This window comes from Salmo trutta, chromosome 3 (genome assembly GCF_901001165.1).
Source record: "Salmo trutta chromosome 3, fSalTru1.1, whole genome shotgun sequence".
NCBI classification, from domain to species: Eukaryota; Metazoa; Chordata; class Actinopteri; order Salmoniformes; family Salmonidae; genus Salmo; species Salmo trutta.
In genome coordinates, this window is record NC_042959.1 from 71,069,522 (window position 1) to 71,096,961 (window position 27,440).

Consider the following 27,440-nt stretch of genomic DNA (forward strand, 5'->3'; position numbering starts at 1 on the left):
ACATCCAGCCGAGGTATTCTCTTGAATTATGTAAATGTATTTATTATTATCAGCACACAAATGTACACTTACTGAATGTGCTTGGGTTGATATAAGGTCCCGCTTTAGTACAAACTTTTTATTTTTTTAAAGGCAACATGCATCATTAACCTTGACACAACAAAGATAAAGAAAGCCCTGTTCAACTGTTTGAGTATGGCGATACAAAAAAACCTAGAGGTCATTTGAGGTTACAGTTTGCACAACTATTATATTAAAGGAGCCATTGTCAACAGGTCAACGCCAGGGTATCTATTATGTTTACTGTGTAAATGTTCATTTCTTCTTCTCATCGTTTTTATCTTTCTTGCTGTCAGGTTTGGATCCTGTCTGTGAGGCCAGTGAGCCCATGGCATTCCGGATGGCCTCGTTGTTGGGGTCGACACCCGGTAGGTTCTCCAGGACGCTCTGGAGGAACTCTGGGTCCTGCATCACATCATAGTCCTCCTCATCCTGCAGAGAGAGATCAACATACGCTAGAAAAACAAGAGCCTTTGAGCATGTGTAATGTGCATATGGGCTCGTGCATATGTGCATATGTCCGCTACACATGTACACTTTCATCTCAGTGGTGTGTGAGAGTTGGCCGTACCTTAGCACCCTCTGAGTCTACGGGGGCTCCTGTGTCCATGTCCATTGACTCTGCACCAAACTCTGCTGGGTAGGATAGAACAGATGTTACAGACTGACTGTGCCATGTTATAACTGGCTATGGCTGGTTATAACAGGTGTATGTCACTGACCTCCACCCTGCATGGACATCTGTAGGGCGTAGGCAATCTGCTCGTCCTCCGTCATGCGGCTGAAGTCGGGCATAGCGGGCGTGGCCGTGTCAGCCTGGGGGACTGACATCTTCAGCAGAGCTTCGTCTGACTCTGGAACAGGGGGAGGTTAACAGTTTAGTCCCCCATATGCAGCGTCTCCCTCCAGGGAAGATCCAAGTACAGAGAGGGGAGAGAGATAATGGTGTATGGGCATTGGTTGGTTGTTGGACAGTTATAGATGAGTGATTAGTTTGTAGGTGGAGGGTTATAGTTATGTGTACAGGGTGTAGATGGAGAGTTGTGTATTTGTCTCACCGTCAGCAGTAGGCGAGGGAACCCCGGCCTCAGCAGCAGACACCACTGCTGCCCTGCGAGTCTCATCCTCCTGCCTCTGTCTCTGCTCCTCCATAGACACCCTCAGAGCCTGGAGAAGGCACGGAGTGCAGAAAAAGTTCAAAGGAGGAAGATTGTAGCATACGATAATAATCATCCAAAAAAGAGGCAATGAGAGAGAGAGAGAACTAGAAAGTATAAAAACAAGAGTGAGAGAAGATGATCAACCCATCTAGTCCTCCCCCTCTCACCAGTGCCAGCTCTGGGTCTGCACTGGGGTCCACTCCAAACTCAAAGTCACTGGACCCCAGGCCCAGCATGGCTCCTCCCTCTCCAGCAAGGATAGGAGAGGACAGCAGGGCATCAGCCAGACTGGGACCTGGAGGCACTGTCACAAGGTGGGACCCTGCTCCTTCCTTCCCATTCAGAGTGTTGATGAAGGCCGTCAGCTTTTCTGTGTTCACCTCCTGGAGATCAAAAGGAGTTTATGTAAGGGAGACAGTGATGGCTATAAAGAAATAATGAGAACAGATAAATATTAGGTAAGATATTTGGTACCTCCTCGCCAAAGTTAATGATGTCCACACTGACTTTCTCTTTCTTTAGACGCTTTGCCATTTTCACCAGCTAGAGAGAATGTGACAGGAAATTGTCAGAGCGGACATGCATGCAGTTAACAACACACGCCACACACTGCATTGATTGAACACTCACATCCTTCTCGTTGTCCTCCACTGGGCTGCCCACAAAGGCAATTATACGCATCTTGTGGTTCTTCCCCTGTCTGTGCTTCAGAGCCAACTGGGAGAGGAGAGGACACAGGGTTCAGTGTCGTGACATACAATAAGATGAAGTGTATTGTATTATTGTGTAGTATACATACATGTGCCACTCTGATGCCTGTGCAGAAGCTGATGTTTCCACGGGGCTGGACAGCGTGCAGTTTAGACAGTATCCTCCCCGCATCTGCAGTCAACGTGGTCAACACCTCACAGTTACTGCACAGAGAACAATAGTTACTACACATTTCTTACACGCAATCACTAAAAACAATCACAAGTATCCTGGCATCCTGTAATATCTAAATGATAAATGTTTAAAAATGTTGTGTCTTTGTGTTTGTCCTATGGTTGCATCTCACACACACACAGCTCCTTACTTGGCCATGGTGATGAGGCCCACATTGTTCTCGGGGTTGCTGCGCGTCTTGGAGTGACACACAATGTTGACAGCATCTTGCTGGGCCTGAAGTCTGGTGGGGAGGAAGTCTCCATTCCTCATATACTCACTGTTGTCCACACTGAGGCACACGGACAGCACAGTACATACATACGTTACACAGTGTAGCATGTAGGCCAGGGAGGGGCAACTCCAGTCCTCAGGAGCCAGAGTTATGTCACACTTTTCCCCCCATCCCTAGCAAACACAGCTGATTTAAACGAATTGCATTCTAAACTGACGATCATGATTAGTTGATTATTGGAGTCAGGTGTGTTAGCTGAAGCAAAACTGTGACACCAACTAGGCTCCCGAGGACTGGAGTTGCCCATCCCTGATATAGGCCCACTAGAGCAGGGTTTCCCAAACTCGGTCCTGGGGCCCCATTTAGTTTTTTGCCCTAACACTACACAGTTGATTCAAACCACCAAAGCTTGATGAGTTCATCATTTGAATCAGCTGTGTAGTGCTAGGGCAAAAAACAAAACGTGCACCAGGCCTGAGTTTGGGAAACCCTGTATTGGAGCACAGTGACAAGGTGGCTGGTATTATATCTATATTTAGAACAGTGTTGCATAAATTAGTTAATGCTGCCATCTGTACGTTTTTGGGCGCACTGACCAAATGTACATAGAAATGCGAGTTATATGTAATTCTCATTGAAAGCAAGTATTTTACGTTTGGTTTTGTACACCAGCTTCAAAAAAACTGAAAATACAATATTTGTGGTTATGGAAAAGATATTTCGCAGTGGTTTAGATGGTACAATGATGCTCTACACTATACTTGCTTTTTTGTCACAAATTATAACTATTAGAATTTTAGCAACCATTTCTGCAACGTGCATCTAAGTGTGCCCTTTAACTGGCAACAGTTTAACATTCTGCCAACCGTTTTCCCCAACCAGGACTCTCCATTTTACCCCCTTCTCCCATACTACTGCTAATCCCTAAACAGACTGATGGTAGGGGACATATTGAAGTGCCTAGCTAGCGAATGTTGTCGATGTTGACATAGGAAGCTTTTATCCAGAGCAGCTGAGGTAATCGTTTACCGAACCTTATGTTTAAACCACTGCCTTGTTCACCAAATACTAGCTAGCTAACGATAACATTAGCAAAATCCATCACGACCTTACTTGAAACTTCTCGGAGAACATATTGCTAGGTAACTAAGCTGCTCTAAATTCTCTGATGTGTTTTATTGCAATCATAACCGTTGCATGTCATAGCGAAGCTAGCATTAGCAAGCCAAAAATGACTCAGGAAAATGGCTAGGATTGCTGGGCGGATGTGTTTACATAACTCATGTTAGCGGTAATTTCATGATTAAAAAAAAAGACGCACGTTCACATTAAACTAAACAAACTCTTCCTCTTAGTTAGATAATAATACATATGACAATTTATTGTTCCTTTCCCTTACCAGACCATAGTACTTTCAAGCCCCATCTTGGAATCTTTTTGTTGCCGGCTACGTCACCAGAACTGATGGTCGATGGGAAATGCACTTCGGCCCAAAAATACCTGCTCATATATTTGTTGACAATGACTTACACGTACACCACAGGAGGTTGGTAGCACCTTAATTGGGGAGGACGGGCTGATGATAATGGCTGGAGCAGAATTAGTGGAATGGTATCAAATACATCAAACCATGTAGTAATTCAGTAATTACTGTAAATAACTCATTGTGGGACCAATACCCCCCTCCTGTGCCCTTCCTTTCCAGCCATTGTGAGCAGCCTCCACTGACATACGTTATGGACCAAGAGAGACTGCAATCCACATTTTGGTTTGTTTACTGAGCAGGGAAGCTGAGCAGGGTTGTCAGGGTCAAAGTTCAAAACATTCAAAAGAGCACAACTTTTGAGGGCCATGGTTGGAAATAACATTAACCAGGAATACATTATGAGCTTTTTACAAAGAGGGTGGGTTAGGGAGGAAAAGTAGTGAACGCAAGAACACCTAATATTACATTTTTGGGGCACTGCTTAAGGCCTTCTTTGCCACTCCTGCAAACAAAAACCTAAAAGTCAATATACTGTAAAATGCCATGTCAAGGACATGACTCCCCCACTCACAAATAAAGTGATGTGAGTTTGTGGATCTACTGTAGTGTAGACCTACCCTTCCAATCCCTAAATAGTTGTATCATGTTCAGGAATAAGGACAAGAACCAACATTTAGAAAATAAGTTTATTCTAAAATCAGAGCCAATATGAAAAACATCACATCACTGAAAGATGGTAGAAGGAACAGGCAGCATGAGAAGGCATTTCCGTGACTACTATATACATATACACATTTTATACAGGCAGAATAAAAATAGAGTAATTGAAGCATAGACGGTAACCAGCAATATTGGCTCGGAGGCTGTGTGAAACATTCAACATAGAAAAGCATGGGACATCCTTGCCCCAGAACAATGGAGAATATATCACTATCAAAATCAAACATGAAATATAAAAAGTGAAATTGTCAAATAATCCCCTCCCATATGCAATACACTACTTAAGTCTGACATTTCCTGTCAGAAGAATACATTATTATACGTACAATCATCTACGGTACATGTACAACTTATGAATAATTTCAGGCTACAAGGTCATAATACAAATACAATAAATATGATTCTTGGAACTTTAAGATGGTAGACTTGTTCATATTGCATTAGTTCATATGTTCTGTAGTGTCTGTGTTGCAAGTGTACCGCCCTTTGAGCACCAAAGGGTGAGGTGTCTGTTGTGCTGTGGTCCAGTCAAGTCACCAGACACTGCAACAGGTTTAATCCAGCATCTACACAGAAGCACACAGGCTTTAAAACAACATTGTTCTGACTGTCAGATGTTAGTTTGTAAAGTTAAGCATACGCAAAGTCATGATCAGTGTTAATGGAGTCAAATCCAGACCCTGTTGTCACACTAAGGCCCTTGTTATAATAAGACACAATACCATCTATTGAAAATGTGATTCAAAACTTGGGAACATGGGACTTGGAGTGTTTTCTTTGGTGGCCAATTGTTCTCAAACAAAAAGCACAAGACTGAACTGAGCTCTTTGAAATGATGGGGAAGCTGAGCAGGGTTATCAGGGTCAAAGGTCAAAACATTCAAAAGAGCACAACTTTTAATTGAGGGCCATGTTTGGAAATAAATTAACCAGGAATACCATATGAGCTTTTTACAAAGAGGGTGGGTTCGCGAGGAAAAGTAGTGAACGCAAGGACTTGAAATGAATCAAACCATGTAGTAAGTTATTTGTGTAAATAGCTCATTTGGAACTAATACCACCCTCTCTTGTGCCCTTCCTTCCTGTGTGCTTTAAAATATGTATAGTTATCATGCAGGACAGCTCCTCTCAAACTGTGAGCGCTGCAACTGTTTGAAGGGTCATTAAACTCAGATCTGTTAGGAAAACATCAAGTTCATCAAAACTCATAGTTCTGAAACATAGGTCTCCGTGTAGTTTCCATATGCAGTGAGTTCATCCATGTTCAAGTCCATACCATTTTGATTGCTTTTCCAATTTGTCATGACAGTTGATCAGAAAGAGCTCCACTTCCAGCCTCTAGTTTCTTCAGGGCATGGCTGTGTTCTTGTACTCCCCCATTCCCTTTAAACATTCCCTATTGTCTCACGGTGCATCGATGAACATCAATCATTTCCACCACAGGCTGATATCCCCCACTTTGTCAGTCTGTCCATCTCTCCCTCTCTGCTTTGGATCTATTTAGAAATGTGTCCTCACAATCAGGCCATGGTGGCCCTTTAAATCACACTGTGTTGGTGTGAAATACAAGATCTAGCATAACCACTAGGCAGTGATATGTATCCCTGTGTCTGAAATATCCTACTACAGGATAAATAGTATGAGCGGCCACCCGGCGCTTGTGTTAGCATTCTACACATTGACTGAGCAAATGGGAAAAAAATAATAAACCCATGTTTATATAAACGTTAATGTACAAGAAGTGTACTACAGAGACACAAACAAAGTCATTCACACAATGTGGTAAGTCTCAAACTCAGTGGGGTGAAGCAGCCATTTCTGTAGCCTGCAGAAATCCCTTGTTGCTTATTAATGAAAGTCAGGTCATTGTACATAAAAGTATCAAAGTGCTTGAATGACAGTGGTAGAATTACCATTGCTTGAAGAACACTTATAATCTTTGTGTACAAAACAGTCTAAATGGCTGGGTGTGAATGAATGTGATGAAACTGAACTGCCATACGAAGACAGAAAAAGGCATGTGTAGAGTGTGCGTTAAACGCTCGCTCTGAAGTTTGATTGGCTCATTCCTTTCAACCCTGCCGGTTGATTGGTCAATTTTCTTTCAAAGATACTTTTGATTGGTAGTGAGAATATAAAAACAGACTCAAACAAGAGTTTGAATGTATGTGTAACGGGACATTAAAGAAACAAAAATATGAGACACACACAGCTCAGCAAGACTAGCACCAGACAGACACAAAGGCACAGATATAAAAAGACCGTAAGTGACAGGCAGCTAGCGTTAGTGTGGTCAGGTCACTGTCCTTCTGTTACTGCTCCTCTTTGTCTCTTCTCTGGTGTGGTGAACCTCCATTCGAAGGATCATCAACTAGATTCAGCCGTGGGGCGATTTTTTTTCTTGAGCGGATGGTCAGGGGGGCCGGAACATAATTACAAATCATTTGTAGACTTCAAATTGACCACAAGAAAGCCCAAACAGATAATATTTGACAAACAATTTCAAACCTTGCTTACAAATCACACATCTCTATTTTGCATAGGAATACTTTAGAACAGATTTCTTAAATTGAAATCATTTGGAGCTGATTTGCTGGTGTTTACCTTTTATGTCCACCAATAAAAGAAATGTGCATCCGCAGGCCACCAGTTGGGGAACCCCGCTCTATTCTAAGGGCATGGAGGTAGCAGCCATTACTATGTTCTTGCTCTGGTCTCTCACTCCTAGATCAATATAGCACATGTGGTCTCATCAGAGAGGAAGATTCCAGGATAACCATGGAGACAGTGACAGACAGAGCCATCCCATCAGCCGGTAGCACTGGGTATAGCAGTGGAGGCTGTTGAGGGGAGGACGGCTCATAATAATGACTGGAACAGTGCAAATGGAATGGCATTAAACCATGGGTTTAATGTATTTTATACCATTCCACTCAAGCCATTACCACGAGCCCGTCCTCCCCAATTAAGGTGCCACCAACCTCCTGTGGTGTATAGCCTACCCATACTGCCCTACCAACAAAAAAGGCAGCAACTGCTCACTTGGTCAAAAATGAGTTAGCATGTATTTAATGTAGCAAAAATGACTTAATCATTTGGGCAAGTATCCTGCTTCGTATTGTATTTGAGAAAATGGGGGTCATATTAGCAGTAACTGCACTAGGTAACTGTGAAACTAAGGTAAATAAAAGCCATTTTTCTCAGTTCCACGCTATGAGCAGTTACTGCCTTTTTGCTTGGTAGGGCAGTATAGCTCTGGCCTGTACATTCCTGCCCCCAAATCCAGTCAGTCAGCTACTGTATACATCTATAATCTAAAAGAATAGAAGGTCTGTGTGATGAAGTCATATGTTCTGTCCATAGCAGTAAAAGTGTGGTCATAATAAAAATAATAAAAAAACACTACATATAGAGATGATTCTCCTGTGTCCGTCCCATCTCCTGGCTGTGTGGAGTGAGGAGGGGGTGGACAGATGTAGAATGATAACATATGAGATATTATGCTCAGTCACTGAAAACACTTAGACTGTCCACAAGAAGGAATGCACAAAGTAACAGAACAGAGAGTGATATAGAGCATGGTGTTCCTCCTCCACACTGTTGATGCAGGGGTGTCTATGCCCACATCCCTCTCCCCTTCAGACTTTGTGATAGGTGGGACAGTGTAAGTGGGTTTCGTGACACAGAGACTCCTGTAACTTAGTTGGAGAAGGGTTTCTAGCAGCATACCCGTGTGTCTGTCTGGCTGACCAAGCCTTTAGACAGCCACCACCTCCACACACACACACACACACACACACACACACACACACACACACACACACACACACACACACACACCTCTCTCCCTCTTTGTTCCTCTCACTGGCACCCCGTCACACTCTCCCTCTCACTTCCCAACCCCCCCATTCCGTTCAGTCAGCCTGGAGTATGTTCTAAACCTCCCCCGCAGAAAAGGAGGGATGGATCGAAAGAGGATGGAGGATGCAAGACTACTCTCCCCCTCTTCCACCCACCTCCTTGGTTCCAGAATCACCTTTTCCTCAGATGACTCCAGATCAGTTGTTACTGTGGGGGACACACAGGGAGGGAGGCCAGTGAGCTATGGGAAACACCATAGTGAAGATCTTAAGAAGAGGAGGAGGAAAAGGATTGGGCCAGACTTACAAAGCAGATGTTGGTCTCTGGGACGATGTCTGATAGTGAGATGGCATCTTCATTACCTGACTGATCACCTGACGCTTCCACTTCCGCACCCATACTGAGAGACAGAGAGAGAAGACTGATAAGGGTGTGTGTGTGTGTTCATGTAAGTGGGAATACATGAGTCAGTGGTGTAATTCATTTGTGTACCTGTGGGAGACACTGTGGTCTTGGTCTGTGCTTGTTACTGCTCTATGCACCTCAACCCCTACTGACCTAGAGAGAGAGCGAGAGAGAGAGGGCGAGAAACACATGAGAACTGGATGACTTGAAGAATAGGACTGACTTTGTGGAGGAGAGGGGATGTGTTACTGTAGCGGAGGAGAGGAGGAGGTGAGTCCTGTGCTTCCTAATGAGGATGTGGAAAAGTTGGCCTCTGCATCCCCTGACCCTCCCGCCAGGGGAGGGGTCCTTGGCACCAGGTCTGGCCTGCCCGACTGCATGCCTGAACAGAAAGAGGGAGTAAAGAGGGGAACTAATAGCACAATTCCAAGTCCACCCCTAATCCCTTGTCCATAGGCACTTCATGTAGCTCTGGTCCACCTTGACCTCTGATCAAACATACAATCAATGTTTGTGTTAACTGTTCACTCACCGCTGTCTCCCTCTGCGTCAGCCCTGTTGAAGTGGGATTGGTAGACGAGTCGGGAGTCCACCACAGACTGTCCAGCAGCGTGGGAGAGGGGTGTGGGGCCTCCCAGGGTAGGAGCTCTCCTCAGACCCCCCGGACCCCCACCACGAGACTTCTTGGATGGGGAGAGCTTCACTGAGGGGTGGGGAAAACAAAATAACGACAGCACGTTATATCATAAAAGTAAATATTGAAAAGAAAAGATACACACACACACACAGCAGTCTTACATGGGATCTTCTTGAACACTGTGTTACACATGAATTGTTGGAAGCGCTCAGCGTAGAAGCCTGGTCTGTGCACCGACACTGTATCCTACAGAGGAAAAGGAATAAACCAGTTATAACCTGACATAGGCCTGACATAAGCAGTGGCAGATCTGACACATGCATCTGTGGCATCTTTCATAATGTACTTCAGGTAATGTGTGTGTGTAGATCTTACCCCATCGTGGACGAGGGCCTTCCACGAGTGTTCCAACTTCTTGATGAACCTGAAAAACAGTCTTAGTGAACGTAGCTCAGTTGGTAAAGCATGGTGCCAGGATAGTGGGTTCGACTCCCGGGACCATCCATACGTAAAATATAAGAACGCATGACTAAGTCGCTTTGGATAAAAGCATCTGCTAAATGGTATATACAGTGAGCTCCAAAAGTATTGGGACAGCGACACATTTTTTGTTGTTTTGGTTCTGTACCCCAGCACTTTGGATTTAAAATGATACAATGACTATGAGGTTAAAGTGCAGACTGTCATCTTTGATTTGAGTGTATTTTCATCCATACCAGGTCAGTGTATCATTTCAAATCCAAAATGCTGGAGTCAAACAATAAATGTGTCACTTTCCCAATACTTTGAGCACTGTGTCATTATATTACTATGTGACATTTTATGTAGTCTGTACACAAGAACGCACACACACAAAGAAACACAAGCACCTACCTGTAGGACTGCAGAATGTCGATGATGCCGATAAAGACCAGCAACCTCTCTCCTTTAGAGTTCCTGGCTGGGATCCCGCCCATACTGAAATGACATCATACGCCACACCAACCAATCACCATCAACAAATCCTGATTTACCTTTTCCCAAGGTAATATTGTGTGATGTATTGATTGACTCACTGGTCCTCAGACTCCAGGGCTCCCTTCCCGCGGGCCTCTCCCTGTATAGACTCCATGGCTGTGCAGTATAGACTTTTCTGGGCCTGGGGTCGGCGCTGGTCTGGGGTCACCGCCCCCTCTGACCCCCCACTGTCCCCCATCTGCCCCCCACCTCGCTCCCTCTCTCTACTAGCCTGCTCCAGGTTATGGATCCCCACCAGTAGACTGTAGTCCATGATTTTAAAACTCTGCAGGAGCTGGAGCACACACACAAACACATAAGAGTTACTATACAGTAGACCCAAACAGCACACACAGAACACACACCCCCACCCACCCTCCCTCCCTCTCACCAGGCAGTCTCTCTGGATGGTCTTGCTAAGGGCGTTGTAGTTGTCCGTCTCCAGCAGCAGTCCATCAGGCAGGTCCTGGATGAAGTCCAGATCTTTAAAGGTGGGAAAAGTCTTGTCCCTCTCCTTGGCTGAGGCACGTCTCTTATAGGTGGAACCCTTCATGTCGTACTTATGGTGCATGTGGACCACGCGGGGCAGCAGGTTGTTCATCACCACCAGGCGGATGTTCTTCCCTCCCGCCTGGATGCAGTACAGACCGTAGAACTTAGGGAGCAGGGTCCGTTTGTTCTGATTCAGGTTCTATAGAGGAAGGGATGGTAGAAAGGAGAGGAGAGTGAAAAAGACAAGAGACGCCACCACAGACAGCTAGGTATTATATAAACACTAAAACACACAGGCCACCGAAGAATCTCCCCCCTCATCCTTCAATATCTCTCCATGAAGTCTCCCCCCTCCTCCTTCAATATCTCTCAATTAAGTATCACCCCCTTCAATATCTCACCATGAAGTATCTCCTCCTTCAACATCTCACCATGAAGTATCTCCTCCTTCAACATCTCACCATGAAGTATCTCCTCATGAAGTCCCCACCTCCTCCTCCTTCAATATCTCTCCATGAAGTACCTCCTCCTCCATCTCACCATGAAGTATCTCCTCATGAAGTCCCCACCTCCTCCTTCAATATCTCTCCATGAAGTATCGCCTCCTTCAATATCTCTCCATGAAGTACCTCCTCCTTCAATATCTCTCAATTAAGTTTCTCCCCCCTCCTGCTTCAATATCTCACCATGAAGTATCTCCTCCTTCAAAATCTCACCATGAAGTATCTCCTCCTTCAATATCTCTCCATGAAGTATCTCCTCATGGAGTCCCCCCCCCCTCCTTCAATATCTCACCATGAAGTACCTCCTCCTCCATCTCACCATGACGTATCTCCTCATGGAGTCCCCCCCCTCCTCCTTCAATATCTCACCATGAAGTACCTCCTCCATCTCACCATGAAGTATCTCCTCATGGAGTCCCCCCCCTCCTCCTTCAATATCTCACCATGAAGTACCTCCTTCAATATCTCTCCGTGAAGTCTCCCCTCCCTTCTCCTTCAATACAGTTGAAGTCAGGAGTTCACATACACTTAGGTTGGAGTCATTAAAACTCATTTTTCAACCACTCCACAAATTTCTTGTTAACAAACTATAGTTTTGGCAAGTCGATTAGAACATCTACTTTGTGACTGACAAGTCATTTTTCCAACAATGGTTTATAGACGGATTATTTCACTTATAATCCACTGTATCACAATTCCAGTGGGTCAGAAGTTTACATACACTAAGTTGACTGTGACTTTAAACAGCTTGGAAAATCCCAGAAAATGATGTCATGGCTTTAGAAGCTTCTGATCGGCTAATTGACATCATTTGAGTCAATTGGAGGTGTACCTGTGGATGTATTAACCTCTCTGGGAAATGTGGGACACTAGCATCCCACCCGCGGGACACACTATTCAACAGCCAGTGAAATAACGGGGCGGCAAATTCAAAACAACAAAAATCTCATACATACAACTATTATATCCCATTTTAAAGATACACTTCTCGTTAATCCAACCACATTGTCCGATTTCAAAAAGGCTTTCCGGCGAAAGCATAACATTAGATTATGTTAGGACAGCGCAGAGACAAGAAAAACCACACAGCCATTTTCCAAGCAAGGAGAGGCGTCACAAAAACCAGAAATACAGCTAAAATGAATCACTAACCTTTGATGATCTTCATCAGATGGCACTCATAGGGCTTCATGTTACACAATACATGTATGTTTTGCTCGATAAAGTTCATATTTATATCCAAAAACCCCATTTTACATTGGCGTGTAATGTTCAGAAATGTTTTGCCTCCCAAAACTTCCGGTGAATGAGCACATCAATTTACAGAAATACTCATCATAAACATTGATAAAATATTAAACTGTTATTCAAAGAATTATAGATACACTTCTCCTTAACCTCTCTAGGGTAGGGGGCAGTATTTTCACATCCGGATAAAAAACATATCTGATTTAATCTGGTTATTACTACTGCCCAGAAACTAGAATATGCATATAATTGTTTGATTTGGATAGAAAACACCCTAAAGTTTCTAAAACTGTTTGAATGGTGTCTGTGAGTATAACAGAACTCATATGGCAGGCCAAAACCTGAGAAGATTCTGTACAGGAAGTACCCTCTCTGACCATTTCTTGGCCTTCTATACTCTCTTTATCAAAAACAGAGGATCTCTGCTGTAACGTGACACTTTCTAAGGCTCCCATAGGCTCTCAGAAGGCGCCAGAACGTTGAATGATGACTTTGCAGCCCCTGCCTGAAAAACAGTAGCGCGTTTGGATAGTGGTCTATCTGAGAACAATGAGACGGGCGTGCACGTGAAGAGGCCATTTTACATTTTCAGTCTTTGAACGAAAAAGACGTCTCCCGGTCAGAATATTATCGCTATTTTACGAGAAAAATCGCATAAAAATTGATTTTAAACAGCGTTTGACATGCTTCGAAGTACGGTAATGGAATATTTTGAAATTTCTTGTCACGATACGCGTCCGCGCGTCACCGTTCAGATAGTGTCTTGAACGCAAGAACAAAACAGAGGATATTGAACATAACTATGGATTATTTTGAACCAAAACAACATTTGTGGATGAAGTAGAAGTCCTGGGAGTGCATTCTGACAAAGAACAGCAAAGGTAATTCAATTTTTCTTATAGTAATTCTGAGTTTAGTGAACGCCAAACTTGGTGGGTGTCAAATTAGCTAGCCCGTGATGGCGAGCTAATCTACTCAGAATAATGCAAAATGTGCTTTTGCCGAAAAGCTATTTTAAAATCTGACACCGCGATTGCATAAAGGAGTTCTGTATCTATAATTCTTAAAATAATTGTTATGTTTTTTGTGAACGTTTATCGTGAGTAATTTAGTAAATTCACCGGAAGTTTTCGGTATGTTTGCTAGTTCTGAACGTCACATGCTAATGTAAAAAGCTGGGTTTTGATATAAATATGAACTTGATTGAACAAAACATGCATGTATTGTATAACATAATGTCCTATGAGTGTCATCTGATGAAGATCATCAAAGGTTGGTGCTGCATTTAGCTGTGGTTTTGGTGACATTATATGCTAGCTGTGGTTTTGGTGACATTATATGCTAGCTTGAAAAATGGGTGTGTGATTATTTCTGGCTGGGTACTCTCCTGACATAATCTAATGTTTTGCTTTCGTTGTAAATCCTTTTTGAAATCGGACAATGTGGTTAGATTAACGAGAGTCTTGTCTTTAAAATGGTGTAAAATAGTCATATGTTTGAGAAATTGAAGTAATAGCATTTCTAAGGTACTTGAATATCGCGCCACTCGATTCCACTGGCTGTTGACTAGGTGGGACGATTTCGTCCCACATACCCTAGAGAGGTTAATGCAACTGCTGTGTCAGATTTTTTTTTAACTTTACAGCGAAAGCACACTTTGCAATAATCTGAGTACAGCGCTCAGACAACAAGCAATACAGATACCCGCCATTTTGGTGTCAACTAAAATCAGAAATAGCATTATGAATATTCACTTACCTTTGATGATCTTCATCAGAATGCACTCCCAGGCATCCCAGTTCCACAATAAATGTTTGTTTTGTTCGATAAAGTCCATAATTTATGTCCAAATACCTCCTTTTTGTTCGCGCGTTTAGTCCACTACTCCAAATGCAGGAAGCGCGTGCAAAATGTCCGACAAAAAGTCAAAAAAGTTATATTTACGTTCGTAGAAACATGTCAAACGATGTATAGCATCAATCTTTAGGATGTTTTTATCATAAATCTTCAGTAATATTCCAACCGGACAATTCCAATGTCTTCAGAAATGAAAAGGAACACATAACTCTCACGGGAGCGTGCGCCACTGAACTCATGTCATTCTCTCAGTCATCTGACTCCAGGACCTCTTATTCTCTCCCCATTCACAGTAGAAGCATGCAACAACGTTCTAAAGACTGTTGAAATCTAGTGGAAGCCTTAGGAAGTGCAAAATGACCCCACAGACACTGTATACTGGATAGGGAATCACTTGAAAAACTACAAACCTCAGATTTCCACACTTCCTGGTTGGATTTTTCTCAGGTTTTTGCCTGCCATATGAGTTCTGTTATACTCACAGACATCTTTCAAACAGTCTTAAAAACGTCAGAGTGTTTTCTATCCAAATCTACTAATAATATGAATATCCTACCTTCTGGGCCCGAGTAGCAAGTAGTTTTATTTGGGCACGTTATTCATCTGAATTTCCGAATACTGCCCCATCACCAAAAAGTTAAGGCCTACCTTCAAACTCAAGTGCCTTTTTGCTTGACATCATGGGGAAATCAAAAGAAATCAGCCAAGACCACAGGAAAAAAATTATAGACCTCCACAAGTCTGGTTCATCTTTAGGAGCAATTTCCAAACGCCTGAAGGTACCACGTTCATCTGTACAAACAATAGTACGCAAGCATAAACACCATGGAACCACGCAGCCGTCATACCGCTCAGGAAGGAGACGTGTTCTGTCTCCTAGAGACAGAACGCAAAAAGTGAAAATCAATCCCAGAACAACAGCAAAAGACCTTGTGAAGATGCTGGAGGAAACAGGTACAATTGTATCTATAGGACTCATTTTACTGTGGATATTTCGACATAACCTGAAAGGTCGCTCAGCAAGGAAGAAGCCACTGCTCCAAAATCACCATAAAAAAGCCAGACTACGGTTTGCAATTACACATGGGAACAAAGATTGTACTTTTTGGAGAAATGTCCTCTGGTCTGATAAAACAAAAATAGAACTGTTTGGCCGTAATGACCATCGTTATGTTTGGAGGAAAAAGGGGCAGGATTGCAAACCAAAGAGCACCATCCCGACTGTGAAGCAGGGGGTGGCAGCATCATGTTGTGGGGGTGCTTTGCTGCAAGAGAGACTGGTGCACTTCACAAAATAGATGGCATCATGAGGATGGAAAATTATGTGGTTATATTGACGCAACATCAAGACATCAGTCAGGAAGTTAAAGCTTGGTCGCAAATGGGTTTTCCAAATGGACAATGACCACAAGCATACTTCCAAAGTTGTGGCAAAATGGCTTAAGGACAACAAAGTCAAGGTATTGGAATGGCCATCACAATGCCCTGACCTCAATCCTATAGAAAATTTGTGGGCAGAGCTGAAAAAGCGTGTGCGAGCAAGGAGGCCTACAAAGCTGACTTAGTTACACCAGCTCTGTCAGGAGGAATGGGCGAAGATTCACCCAACTTATTGTGGGAAGCTTGTTGAAGGCTACCCGAAACGTTTCACCCAAGTTAAACAATTTAAAGGCAATGCTACCAAATACTAATTGAGTGTATGTAAACTTCTGACCCACTGGGAATGTGATGAAAGAAATAAAAGCTGATATAAATAATTCTCTCTACTATTATTCTGATATTTCACATTCTTAAAATGAAGTGGTGATCCTAACTGACCTAATACAGGGATTTTTACTAGGATTAAATGTCGGGAATTGTGAAAAACTGAGTTTAAATGTATTTGGCTAAGGTAAACTTCCGACTTCAACTGTATCTGTCCATGAAGTCTCCCCCCCTCCTCCTTCAATATCTCTCCATGAAGTCTCTCCCCCCCTCTTTCAATATCTCACCATGAAGTATCCTGGTAGTAGCTTCTGGAGAAACTCAGCCTCTTTGTGCTGCACCGTCTTGATAATGAACTCATCATCACTGGACACGTAGAAGAGAGAGCCGCTGGCCCCGGAGTTAGACAGCTCTATCAGGCCGTCGTTACACAGAGAGTACTGTAGGAGAGGAGTTAGTTAGCATCCTGACCACAGAACTACAACCAGACACAACCAATCAACCATAGAGAACTACAACCAATCAACCAGATTCAATTAAGTGAATTTTTGTAGTCTACTGACCAGGTAGTCATCTGGCCGGATGCCAAAGAGTTCTCTGAAGTAGCGGAAGGCAATGGGGGCGTAGGTCTTAAACCTGAAATCACTGTAGTGGTGGGCAGGGGTCAGGTTACTGCCCTCACTGAGACAGAGAGAAGGGTGTTAATGAGTGCTGAATACAGGAAGACTTCTCTCAAGCATAAATGCAAGATGGGCACAGACCAGTGGTGTAGCGCAGTTCAGAAAAAAATGTTTTCTTGCTAATCTCATGCTGTTTTACACATCTGTAATTATTTGCATATGCTATTTTACAGATTTTGCCATGAAGCTGAGAGAACATGTTTCAGTTTTCCTAGCTAATCTCATGCCGTTTTACAGATTTTGCCATGAGGCTGAGAGAACGTGTTTCAGTTTTAAAGACAATTTCCTGTAATTCTAAACATTTCCTTCATGGTTTATGACATGTTCATATATTATCTGGGGGGCCCGACCTATATTTTTGGTGGAGTCGGGTGGGCCCCCATACCTCATGCGGATGCTCCGGGGTTGTGTGCTACGCCAGTGACACACACACACACACACACACACACACACACACACACACACACACACACACACACACACACACACACACCCCTAACCTGGGGAAGAAGATGCTCTCGACCACCACAAAGTCCTGCATGAGAACATCCCTCTCAGCCTTCTGACTCAGGCTGCCCACAGTGTGAGTGATGCCCAGCTGAATTGCTCCTTTCAGGGCTGACGACGTGGTCTGGATGGGGAAGTGGAAGAGAGAAATGGAGGCTTGTCAAGAGAGATTGATAAATTCATTCTGTCTGAGGAATTCTCATGTTATAATTAATCTATGACTCTCAAATGCTTGTGTACATTACATTCTGCGAGTCATCATTGGGTGTGGATGAGGAAGGGTTTCAGGCTACGGGTAATTTTAGCACACATGTGGTGTGTGTGTGTTGACCCCATGCTGACCTTCTTATAGGTGGTCTCTCCAGTGTTCGTCTCAACTCCTCTGTGTCCAATGGTCTTCTTCATACTCTGACTGGATCCAGGCATCTGAGACAGAGAGAGAGAGAGGGAGAGAGAGATGGAAGAGAGAGCATGGGGAGAAATAAAAGGTATTAAGAAACTAAGAAATGCACAGTAGAGAAGGTGTGTTTGACTCCATTAAACAAGTTTCAGCATCATCCTGTTCTCTCCATTGTTTGGTTTTATGACACACAGCTTGAAGGTAAACATCTGCCATTGACACACAGAAACCATCAAAACCAGTTCCCCCACCCCTTTCCATATTTCCTGTGTCCTCTCCCTAGACAGAGAGGTGATATACAACACATCTTCACCAGGGTCTATAGATGTTGTGTAAATACACACACACACACACACACACACACACACACACACACACACACACACACACACACACACACACACACACTTCCCTAAACCTAAAGGTAGTGGAAAACAGTTTCATCAACAGTGCTCCAGCATCATCAGCAGAGTGCTGTAATTAGTGGTTTTGTGAGTCAGGGATGGTGTCTGTCTTACCTCTGGAGATGCCATTTTCCGAGACACACTGGACCCTTGAGAGAGAGAGGAGAGAGAAAAAAGGAAAACATATGAGAGAGTAGAGTGATGGGCCTATTTTTGTTAGGCTCCTCCACGTTCCATGCGCAACTCAGTCCTCTTGGAATCTAATAGTTACCGACAGAACCTAGCGAATATCACAGAGCTAGAGTCATGCTAGCCAGCTGTAGTGATGAACATATCATATAGTATAGTCGTTTTTGGAGGAAGGAACCCGCATTTAAGTGTCTGATCGGGTTGTGCGATGTCTGGAATAATACAATGTCCCATCCAAACGTCGTTGATATACATTGCGCACGGAGGGGTCAATTGGCGGGAAGAACGCAATATAAAAAGACACATTGGTTATACCAGAACTGTGATTTGGTGCATGTCCTCATTGTTCTTATTCAAATTGTTACAAAAGCCACAAACAAGTTCATTAAATCATTGTTCAAAACAAGGCTTAGTTATTATTTTTACCTTGTTCTTGGCTACAGAAGGATTTTCAAACAGGAATGTTTATTATTCTCTTGTCCATAAAAATACTCAGATATCAGTTATATTAGTAGACCTTTTAAAAACAAATATTACAGCCGTATCAAGTGTATTGTTATTTCATATTGAAAAGCATATGTGACATTCTTTCTTCCATTAGGCTTCTTTCCTTCAGTTTCAAAAAGTGGATTTCACTTAGTAACTGTAGTGTAGCCTGCCGTTGCTAAATCAGAAGAAAAAACGATGGCTGACTTTTAGTGGGGGGGAAGCACGTCTTCGCCTGTTTGGCAGTTTTTCGATCAATTTCAGGCCATATGATTAAGGTGAGCCAGCAGACCTTACCCAAGGCACTTGCAGAATATGCTAAAAGATTATCAGGGCAAAGGATGGACAGACTACAAACCTCCGTCATCCTGCTGAGTTCGATACTCTGGGGGTGAACATGCTGGTGTTCCTTTTTATAAATAATCATTTGTTTTATCTGATTGTATATTTAGCCTAAGGATAATAGGCCTATTCGTTTTAAGCCTAAACCAATGCTCATTCAAGTGTTATAAAAGAATGTTAAAGGCTAAATAATAATTTGTTTAATCTGATTGATGTTGACTATTATATAAATGCACAATTTGTAAGCTTTCAAAAGAAAGTTGTTTGTGAGACAACTCATCATTCATTTCCTTTTTGTTCCCCCGATTGCTCATTGCACAATTCAATGACATTAATAAACACTTCGACAATATTATAAATATTAGTTTAACTTGTCAAAGTAACGTTTACTGCAATTTATTGACAGTAGCCAATATTATTGGATGTTTGGTTTTGCAAAGAGGGATTTAACGGCAGAATTTATTTTGCCAACACTGATCAAGTAAAGCAGAAACGTACTGTATCAGGTTTGTTTAAACTTCCTATTCAATTAGTTTATCTTGCAATTGTTTTTCGCTCTCTCGTTATTACTATGTTTTTATTTAGGCTATTTGCAAACAACTTTCTGAGATGGAACTCCGTCTATAGATTCATTGGATGGTTGATCATGAAAGAGCAGGCTATGCCTACAACAACAACGACACATTCAAATCGAATGGGGATTAAGGACAAAAAGGGAAATTCAGATTTTAAAACAATAAACCAGACAAGAGTGTCAGCTGCAAAAGGCCCATTGTCATCCTACATTGGAGAGGGGATATAAAAAAATTAAAAAACATACGTTAGGCCCGGTCTGAAATTTTGCTCTGCTTTGGTGCTCTCCGCTTTTTCTACATTGTTATCTTGCATTATGTTAATAATCTAACTACCACATGTATTGAAAATGTAGGCTACGGCAATTAGGGTGTAGGCCATTTGGCATGCCGCCCTGCTGTGTGCTCACTGCACTGTTGTGAGCTAACAGACTCCAGCGGTGTAGTCAAATTCAAATACGTTAAACTATCGTTTGACATCGAGATGTCATCATGAACGATGCAATCGTACAATCGCCCAACACTAGTGTCTGACCGAATTGCTTCATTGCAGTCTTTCCACTCCATGCACAAAACCTAATACATTTCAGCGTAATTTTGACTTGAGAGGAAATTTGTCACAGTAAATGCTTGACAACCACTCTTAGTTAATTACAAAAACAGCCATCAACCGTGTAATTTTCCAGATGCCGAGCCATAGTTAGACCTACACAGCCACAGGAATGGATAGGCCTAGGCTAACTGCTGCTCCCAATCACATTCTGCTCTAGATTTACACCACTTTCCCTCTAATGCTGCTTCCATGTCAGCCTGCCCTGGATGCTGTTGTGGTTGGGCCTTTGCCTCAAGCCTAAAACAATCCAGGGGAACCCTTGTACTTCAGTCACTGCTCAGGATGCATTGCATTTGTATGACTTTTTTCACTAAATTCTAAAACACCAAATGTTGTAGCTTGCAGTTACTACCCTTACTGACTGCCTATCTGTTACTTAGTGCCTCCATCTCCAGACAGTATAGTATAGTATGACAGCAGACATTCCCTCTCAGACAGTCTACCACAGAGCAGATACTGTGAGAGAGCATAGAGCAGTGGAAGGGCAACAAGTTAACTGACCACTCGCTGCATAACACACCACACACACAGAAATACAGAGCGATGAGTGGACATAGCCTGGTATTAGGTTTAATGGGGAACACCGGATACAGGAAAAGATCAGGATGGTGGGGGGAAATTACGAGAACTCTTGGCATCGACACAGGGACATACACCAGTCTCTGCAAAACATAACCCCAGTCTGATACTGTGTCTAGACCACTGGGTCCTCTACCACAGGTCTCTGGCAGACATAACCCCAGTCTGATACTGTGTCTAGACCACTGGGTCCTCTACCACAGGTCTCTGGCAGATATAACCCCAGTCTGATACTGTATCTAGACCACTGGGTCCTCTACAACAGGTCTCTGGCAGACATAACCCCAGTCTGATACTGTGTCTAGACCACTGGGTCCTCTACAACAGGTCTCTGGCAGATATAACCCCAGTCTGATACTGTGTCTAGACCACTGGGTCCTCTACCACAGGTCTCTGGCAGATATAACCCCAGTCTGATACTGTGTCTAGACCACTGGGTCCTCTACAACAGGCAATGACTAAACTTTTTCCATCACCCAAACTAAGCTTGGGACTTTCCCTGTGACTCACCGAGTTGCCATCGTCCTTTTTGGTAGGGATGTGCTCATTACCAATCCTCTCTAAGAATAAATTCGACCCTGCAGACCCCAGCCCCAACTTTATCCAGCCCAAGAGATAACATCCCATAGCCTATTGTAAAACATTGACAATTTGTGCAAAACATGCCAACATAGAGAAACACAGCAAACACGTGTGAAAAATCTAGAAGCAAAATATGTCTGGTATTTTCTCAATGTTTTCACATCGTCATGACAATGCTTGAAATCTGTGCTCCTTAGAAAAGGATTCGCCATTTAAAATTGTGTGTGAGATTTGCCTTCTCACCCACTCCATGAGAACTTCAGGCCTGTAACCAATAGCAACTGCTATTTCTGAGTTTCAACATAGTGATATTACAACATAGTGATATTACAACCAGTTGGCAAAAAAACTGTCTGCTGTTATTGTAATAGTGTGGGCAGGTCAGAGTTATGTTGAGGACAGTGAGAGGCAAGAGGAGGGAGATCTACTGAAAATATATCATGGAAAGGTGGGGTACTGATAGCGAAACAGGAAACAGCCTAACTGCTATTTGTCTGTGATATTAGGCTAGGCCTATTCAAATTGTGAGATGGATGAAATCAATCAATTAAACCAATCCACATTGCTTGAGCAAACACCACAAGGATTAGTTCATTCAGGGAGTGGAGAAGCACTTTGTCTTGCTAAACCATGTTGTAGCCATTTCACTGCGAAATGCATTGCACACACAATAGAAAGCAAACACGCACAATAGAAAACAACGGTTAACAGCCTATATTTGGTCCACTCGTCCTTTGCTTGCTCTCAGCTTGCTCAAATGCCACAAGGCCCTATAATACCTGTAAGAGGCACTCACAGGAACGAAGCACACGCTCAGCCGCTCCCTCACACACAAAACACACACTGCAACCCCATGCAGGTACCTCTCTGCAAGGCTCTCCTCCAGAACTTAGTCCTAATGTCTATGGAAGAAGATACAGAACAACCACAACCAGTTACACATGAACAAGGCATGCATGCAACCGAATTAGGCTTCAATCACATTGCTCGCCTCTAAATTAGCCTAAATGGACCACATGCTACAGAGATCTAGAAACAAGCAGCGCTCCATTTAAGAAAAGCTTGTTTTTAAAATAGGATTTCAATAACATCCTAGTTCGACATTGTGTCCAAACATTTCCACAGTTACAATGAGGCTGCGTGCATACTAAACATATCTCCCAGTGCCCGCGCAGTTCAGTTCAAAACACATGTTGGCTGTTTGCCTGCTAGCAGCCAGTACTGTAGCCTGCATGTAGAGCAATAATATGGGACACTCCCCTATTTTTGTCTGACAGAGTAGAGTAAATGTGCTGGTTATTGGCCTAATTTATGAACTTATACAGTACCAGTCAAAAGTATGGACACCTACTCATTCCAGGGTTTTTATTTTTACTTTTTTCGACATTGTAGAATAATAGTGAAGACATCAAAACTATGATATAACACATATGGAATCATGTAGTAACCAAAAAAGCTAAACAAATCTAAATAGTTCATATATTTGAGATTCTTCAAAGTAGCGATCTTTGCCTTGATGACAGCTTTGGCACTATTGTTATTCTTTCAACCAGCTTCATGAAATAGTCACCTGGAATGCAATTCAATTAGCAGGTGTGCCTTGTTAATAGTTAATTTGTGGAATTTCTTTCCTTCTTAATGCGTTTGAGCCAAATCAGTTTCTTCAAGTGCAGTAACAAAAACCATCAAGCACTATGATGAAACTGGCTCTCATAAGGACCAGGAAAGGAAGACCCAGAGTTACCTCTGCTGCAGAGGATTTTTATTTTACCTTTGTTTAACAAGCAAGTCAGTTAAGAACAAATTCTTATTTACAATGATGGCCTAAGAACTGTGGGTTCAGGGGCAGGACGACAGATTTTTACCTTGTCAGCTCGGGGATTCGATCTAGCAACTTTCCAGTTACTGGCCCAGCGCTCTAACCACTAGGCTACCTGCCGCCCACAACATGAGTTCAAGTTAAGTTCATTCGAGTTACCAGCCTCAGAAATTGCAGCCCAAATAAATGCTTCACAGAGTTCAAGTAACAGACATCAACTGTTCAGCGGAGAATTCAACGTGAATCAGGCCTTCATGGTCGAATTACTGCAAACAAATCACTACTAAAAAGGACACCAATAAGAAGAAGAGACTTGCTTGAGCCAAGAAAAACAACCAATGGACATTAGACCGGTAGAAATCTGTCCTTTGGTCTGATGAGTCCAAATGTAAAATGTTTGGTTCCAACCACCCTGTCTTTGTGAGACGCAGAGTGGGTGAATTGATGATCTCTGCGAATGTGGTTCCCACCGTGAAGCATGGGAGAGGTGTGATGGTGCTTTGCTGGTGACACTGTCAATGATTTATTTAGAATACAAGGCACACCTAACCCAAATGGCTACCACAGCATTCTGCAGCGATACGCCATCACATCTGGTTTGGCTTAGTGGGACTATGATTTGTTTTTCCAACAGAACAATGACCCAAAACACACCTCCAGGCTGTGTAAGGGCTATTTGACCAAGGAGAGTGATGGAGTGCTGCATCAGATGACCTGGCCTCCAAAATCACCCAACCTCACCCCAATTGAGATGGTTTGGGCTGAGTTGGACCACAGAGTGAAGGAAAAGCAGCCAACAAGTGCTCAGCATATGTGGGAACTCCTTCAAAAAAGATTCCTCATGAAGCTGGTTGAGAGAATGCCAAGAGTGTGCAAAGCTGTCATCAATGCAAAGGGTGGCTACTTTGAAGAATCTCAAATATAAAATATTTTTATTTGTTTAACACTTTTGGTTACAACATGATTCCATATGTGTTATTTCATAGTTTTGATGTCTTCACTATTATTCTACAATGTTGAAAATAGTAAAAATAATGAAAAACCCTGCAATGAATATGTGTCCAAACTTTTGACGTGTACTGTATATAGTGAGAACACCCTGTATCATTTGTATGTGTGTGTTCATTGGCCTAGTTCGCAGTCCTGTAGTCAGACTTAGATCCCCATAAAGCAATCAGGCTTGTTATTGCGGGACCAAAACAGACCTGTCTATTCTCATGACCTGACTCAAACTGGCTAGCTACTACAGTACCAAGGAAAGATCAACTGTAACAAACACCTTAGTCAAGCTGATAAGAGCCTGTACCATAACAGGCTTAGAAAGGTGGAGAAGACTCTCCTGTCCTGACCCAGCGTCACTGTTCACATCATAACCTCTGATATAAACTGATTCTGAACAAGTGAATAATGTGACCACAACCAAAAATCAAATCCGTCAGGACTATACCTGGGGAAATAAACCAAAAATTATCAACACTGATCACTTATCGCAGGCATTTTGCTGATATCGTTAATTTCGATCCATAGCCTACACTAGAAAAATGTGAAGTTTGAAATGAAATAAATTGGCTAATTTGGGCGATTGTTAATGGGACCATTGATAACTACAACCATCAAACCAGTAGTAGTATAAAGGATGATTTTTTTTAAGTATGGCGAACATTAATGTTATAAACGTATCGTTCTCGCATCAATTCAGGCAATTTAACGCGATATGGATTTATGTACTTATCGCCCAGCTCTAGTCAGGACTCCCCGTGAATTCCTCTTCCTCTCTGTGACTTCCAGTGAAGTTCTCTGTAAATGTGCTGGAATGATGACAGAGCAGGAGTCTCTTCTTCAACCACATAGGCCTACATTACTCAGACTATTGCTTATTATTAGTATATTATTATTAGTGTTTTTCTTGCTATACTTTATTTACTTTCCCACCATGGCATTTTTTTGCTTTTACCTCCCTTATCTCACATCATTTGCTCACATTGTATATAGTCTTATTTTTGTATTTTTATTTTTTTTTTTCTACTGTATTATTGACTGTATGTTGTTTACTCCATGTGTAACTCTGTGTTGTTGTATGTTGTCGAACTGCTTTGCTTTATCTTGGCCAGGTCGCAATTGTAAATGAGAACTTGTTCTCAACTTGCCTACCTGGTTAAATAAAGGTGAAATAAAAAATTATCAGGGAGCCGGTGTGACAGGTAGCCTAGTGGTTAGAGCGTTGGCTCAGTAACCGAAAGGTTGCCAGATCGAATCCCTCGAGCTGACAAGGCAAAACTCTGTCGTTCTGCCCCTGAACAAGGCAGTTAACCCACTGGGCCGTCATTGCAAATAAGAATTTGTTCTTAACTGACTTGCCTAGTTAAATTATTATCTCCCGTGGAAGCGAAATCTGTATCCATTCCACCCTAAACTAACGTTGATTAGCGACTGCCTGTTTTTGTCATGAGTCCAAAAGCTGCAGAACAACATTACTGTGTCAACAACATAGACATGACCACCACATTCTATTCACGAAAACAATTGTGTTGGCATTACAAGTAAATATTCAACACACCTAGTTAGCTAGCCAACATTGCTGGCTGGCCTCAGTTTGTTGGGTTGGCTAGTTAGCTGGCGAGTTAACAGGTGTTTTGTCCTACTACGAGATGCGGTAAATATGACATAATATCAACAAAGGCCCACTGGTTTCGAGCATGGCGCAAATAGTTAACAGAGGCAGTACATTAGCCAACTACTGTAGTTAACATTGCTTGAGTTTGAGAATTTGCCCCATTCAGGGTGAGCTAACATTAACTAGCTACATCTGATTGAAAATAACCAAATTTGCGGGTGTGCGGCTATCCCATCCCAAGCCCTTACTACAAACACCATAAAGTACATGACCCAATTTCAAGCGTGTAACGCTAGTTGGTAACGTTAAATGCCTAGCTAGCTATAACGCAATCCTTGGTAACGTTAGATGCCTAGCTAGCTATAACGCAATTGATCCGATTGTTGACGTTAGCAAACTGGCTAACAGCAACTGTGATAACGTTAGCTAGCTCAGACAGAAGGATACATTTAGTCAGTTGAATTCAGACAAAATGACCATATTCAGCTACAGGCTGTGCTGAATCTGTAGCTACGTTAATTAGATTGCATTTTCGTGCAAACTACTTCACGGAGACCTAAATCTGTTATTATAGATACCTGTTGGAGCAGTCAATCCCGAATCAACTGGAACGGCGGTCGCCATTTTGGATTGGCCGGTATCGGAACAGATATAACAAATCTTTGGTATGGGTATCCACTAGCTAGTAGACGGCCAGCGGCAAAGTCAAAATTGGCTATATCGTAAAAATATATGGAAACCAAAATGTGCTAATTGGTCTTAATTTGGGGTTATGGTTAGCAGTATGGTTCTGGTTAGATTTAAAATATAAATGTAAGATAAATTGTAGAAATAGGCTGGTTTATGACTTTGTGTATCTCCCTTAGACCGGTTCGTACATAAAACATTCTAATTCAGGCTGCAAAGGCATCGATTTAATGGCGAGGAGGCGGGGGGGAACAGAGGTAATATGCATACTTTCTTATTAAACACAATTTTCCACCATCATAATAGAGTTGCTAATGCTAGTTCCTGATGTTGCGCTCTTCTTCTTCGATGACGTTTAACGGCGGTTGGCATCCAATAAACTTGCATTACCGCCACCTACTAGACTGGAGTACAACTCCCTTATACTTTGCTTGAAAAAACAAATTAACAAATATCCTACCATCTAACACTACAAAAAAATAATAAAATTAACACCCCCCTACTCCACTATTTACATCTATTTAGTCCTACCTCAGGCCAACAACCTTCACACATCCTGTAATTCTTCTGATGTCAAGCCCGCACACCGAAATACCTCTCTGCAGCTGACACCACAACCTCAATTTTCTGCGACTTAGGTTCCATCCCTGCAGTACAGTTGATAACCATTGCTATAAAT

At 42.6% G+C, this 27,440-nt stretch overlaps 2 protein-coding genes across 3 annotated transcripts; both read right to left on the reverse strand.

The window, feature by feature from the left end:
• Positions 1–16: 16 nt before the first annotated feature.
• On the reverse strand, positions 17–3,871 carry LOC115186843 (26S proteasome non-ATPase regulatory subunit 4). 2 transcript variants are annotated; one of them, XM_029746293.1, is made up of 10 exons: positions 3,779–3,871; positions 2,296–2,436; positions 2,020–2,134; positions 1,851–1,937; positions 1,695–1,763; positions 1,388–1,603; positions 1,119–1,227; positions 783–914; positions 632–696; positions 17–492 (listed from the first exon to the last, which is right to left on the reverse strand). In XM_029746293.1, exons 1-10 carry the CDS (start codon positions 3,802–3,804, stop codon positions 316–318), a joined length of 1,137 nt encoding a protein of 378 aa, XP_029602153.1. In that variant the 5' UTR covers positions 3,805–3,871; the 3' UTR covers positions 17–315. The 2 variants fall into 2 exon arrangements, with proteins under 2 accessions (XP_029602153.1, XP_029602154.1); XM_029746294.1 differs by having other exon boundaries at positions 30–492; positions 632–693.
• Positions 3,872–4,537: 666 nt separating this feature from the next.
• On the reverse strand, positions 4,538–26,754 carry LOC115186869 (phosphatidylinositol 4-phosphate 5-kinase type-1 alpha). Its single transcript, XM_029746295.1, has 16 exons — positions 26,653–26,754; positions 18,393–18,427; positions 17,817–17,900; positions 17,468–17,598; positions 16,851–16,968; positions 16,575–16,727; positions 10,875–11,174; positions 10,543–10,778; positions 10,361–10,444; positions 9,863–9,911; positions 9,649–9,733; positions 9,383–9,553; positions 9,100–9,232; positions 8,938–9,003; positions 8,752–8,845; positions 4,538–8,652 (listed from the first exon to the last, which is right to left on the reverse strand). Exons 1-16 carry the CDS (start codon positions 26,696–26,698, stop codon positions 8,650–8,652), a joined length of 1,788 nt encoding a protein of 595 aa, XP_029602155.1. The 5' UTR covers positions 26,699–26,754; the 3' UTR covers positions 4,538–8,649.
• Between the last annotated feature and the right edge of the window lie 686 nt (positions 26,755–27,440).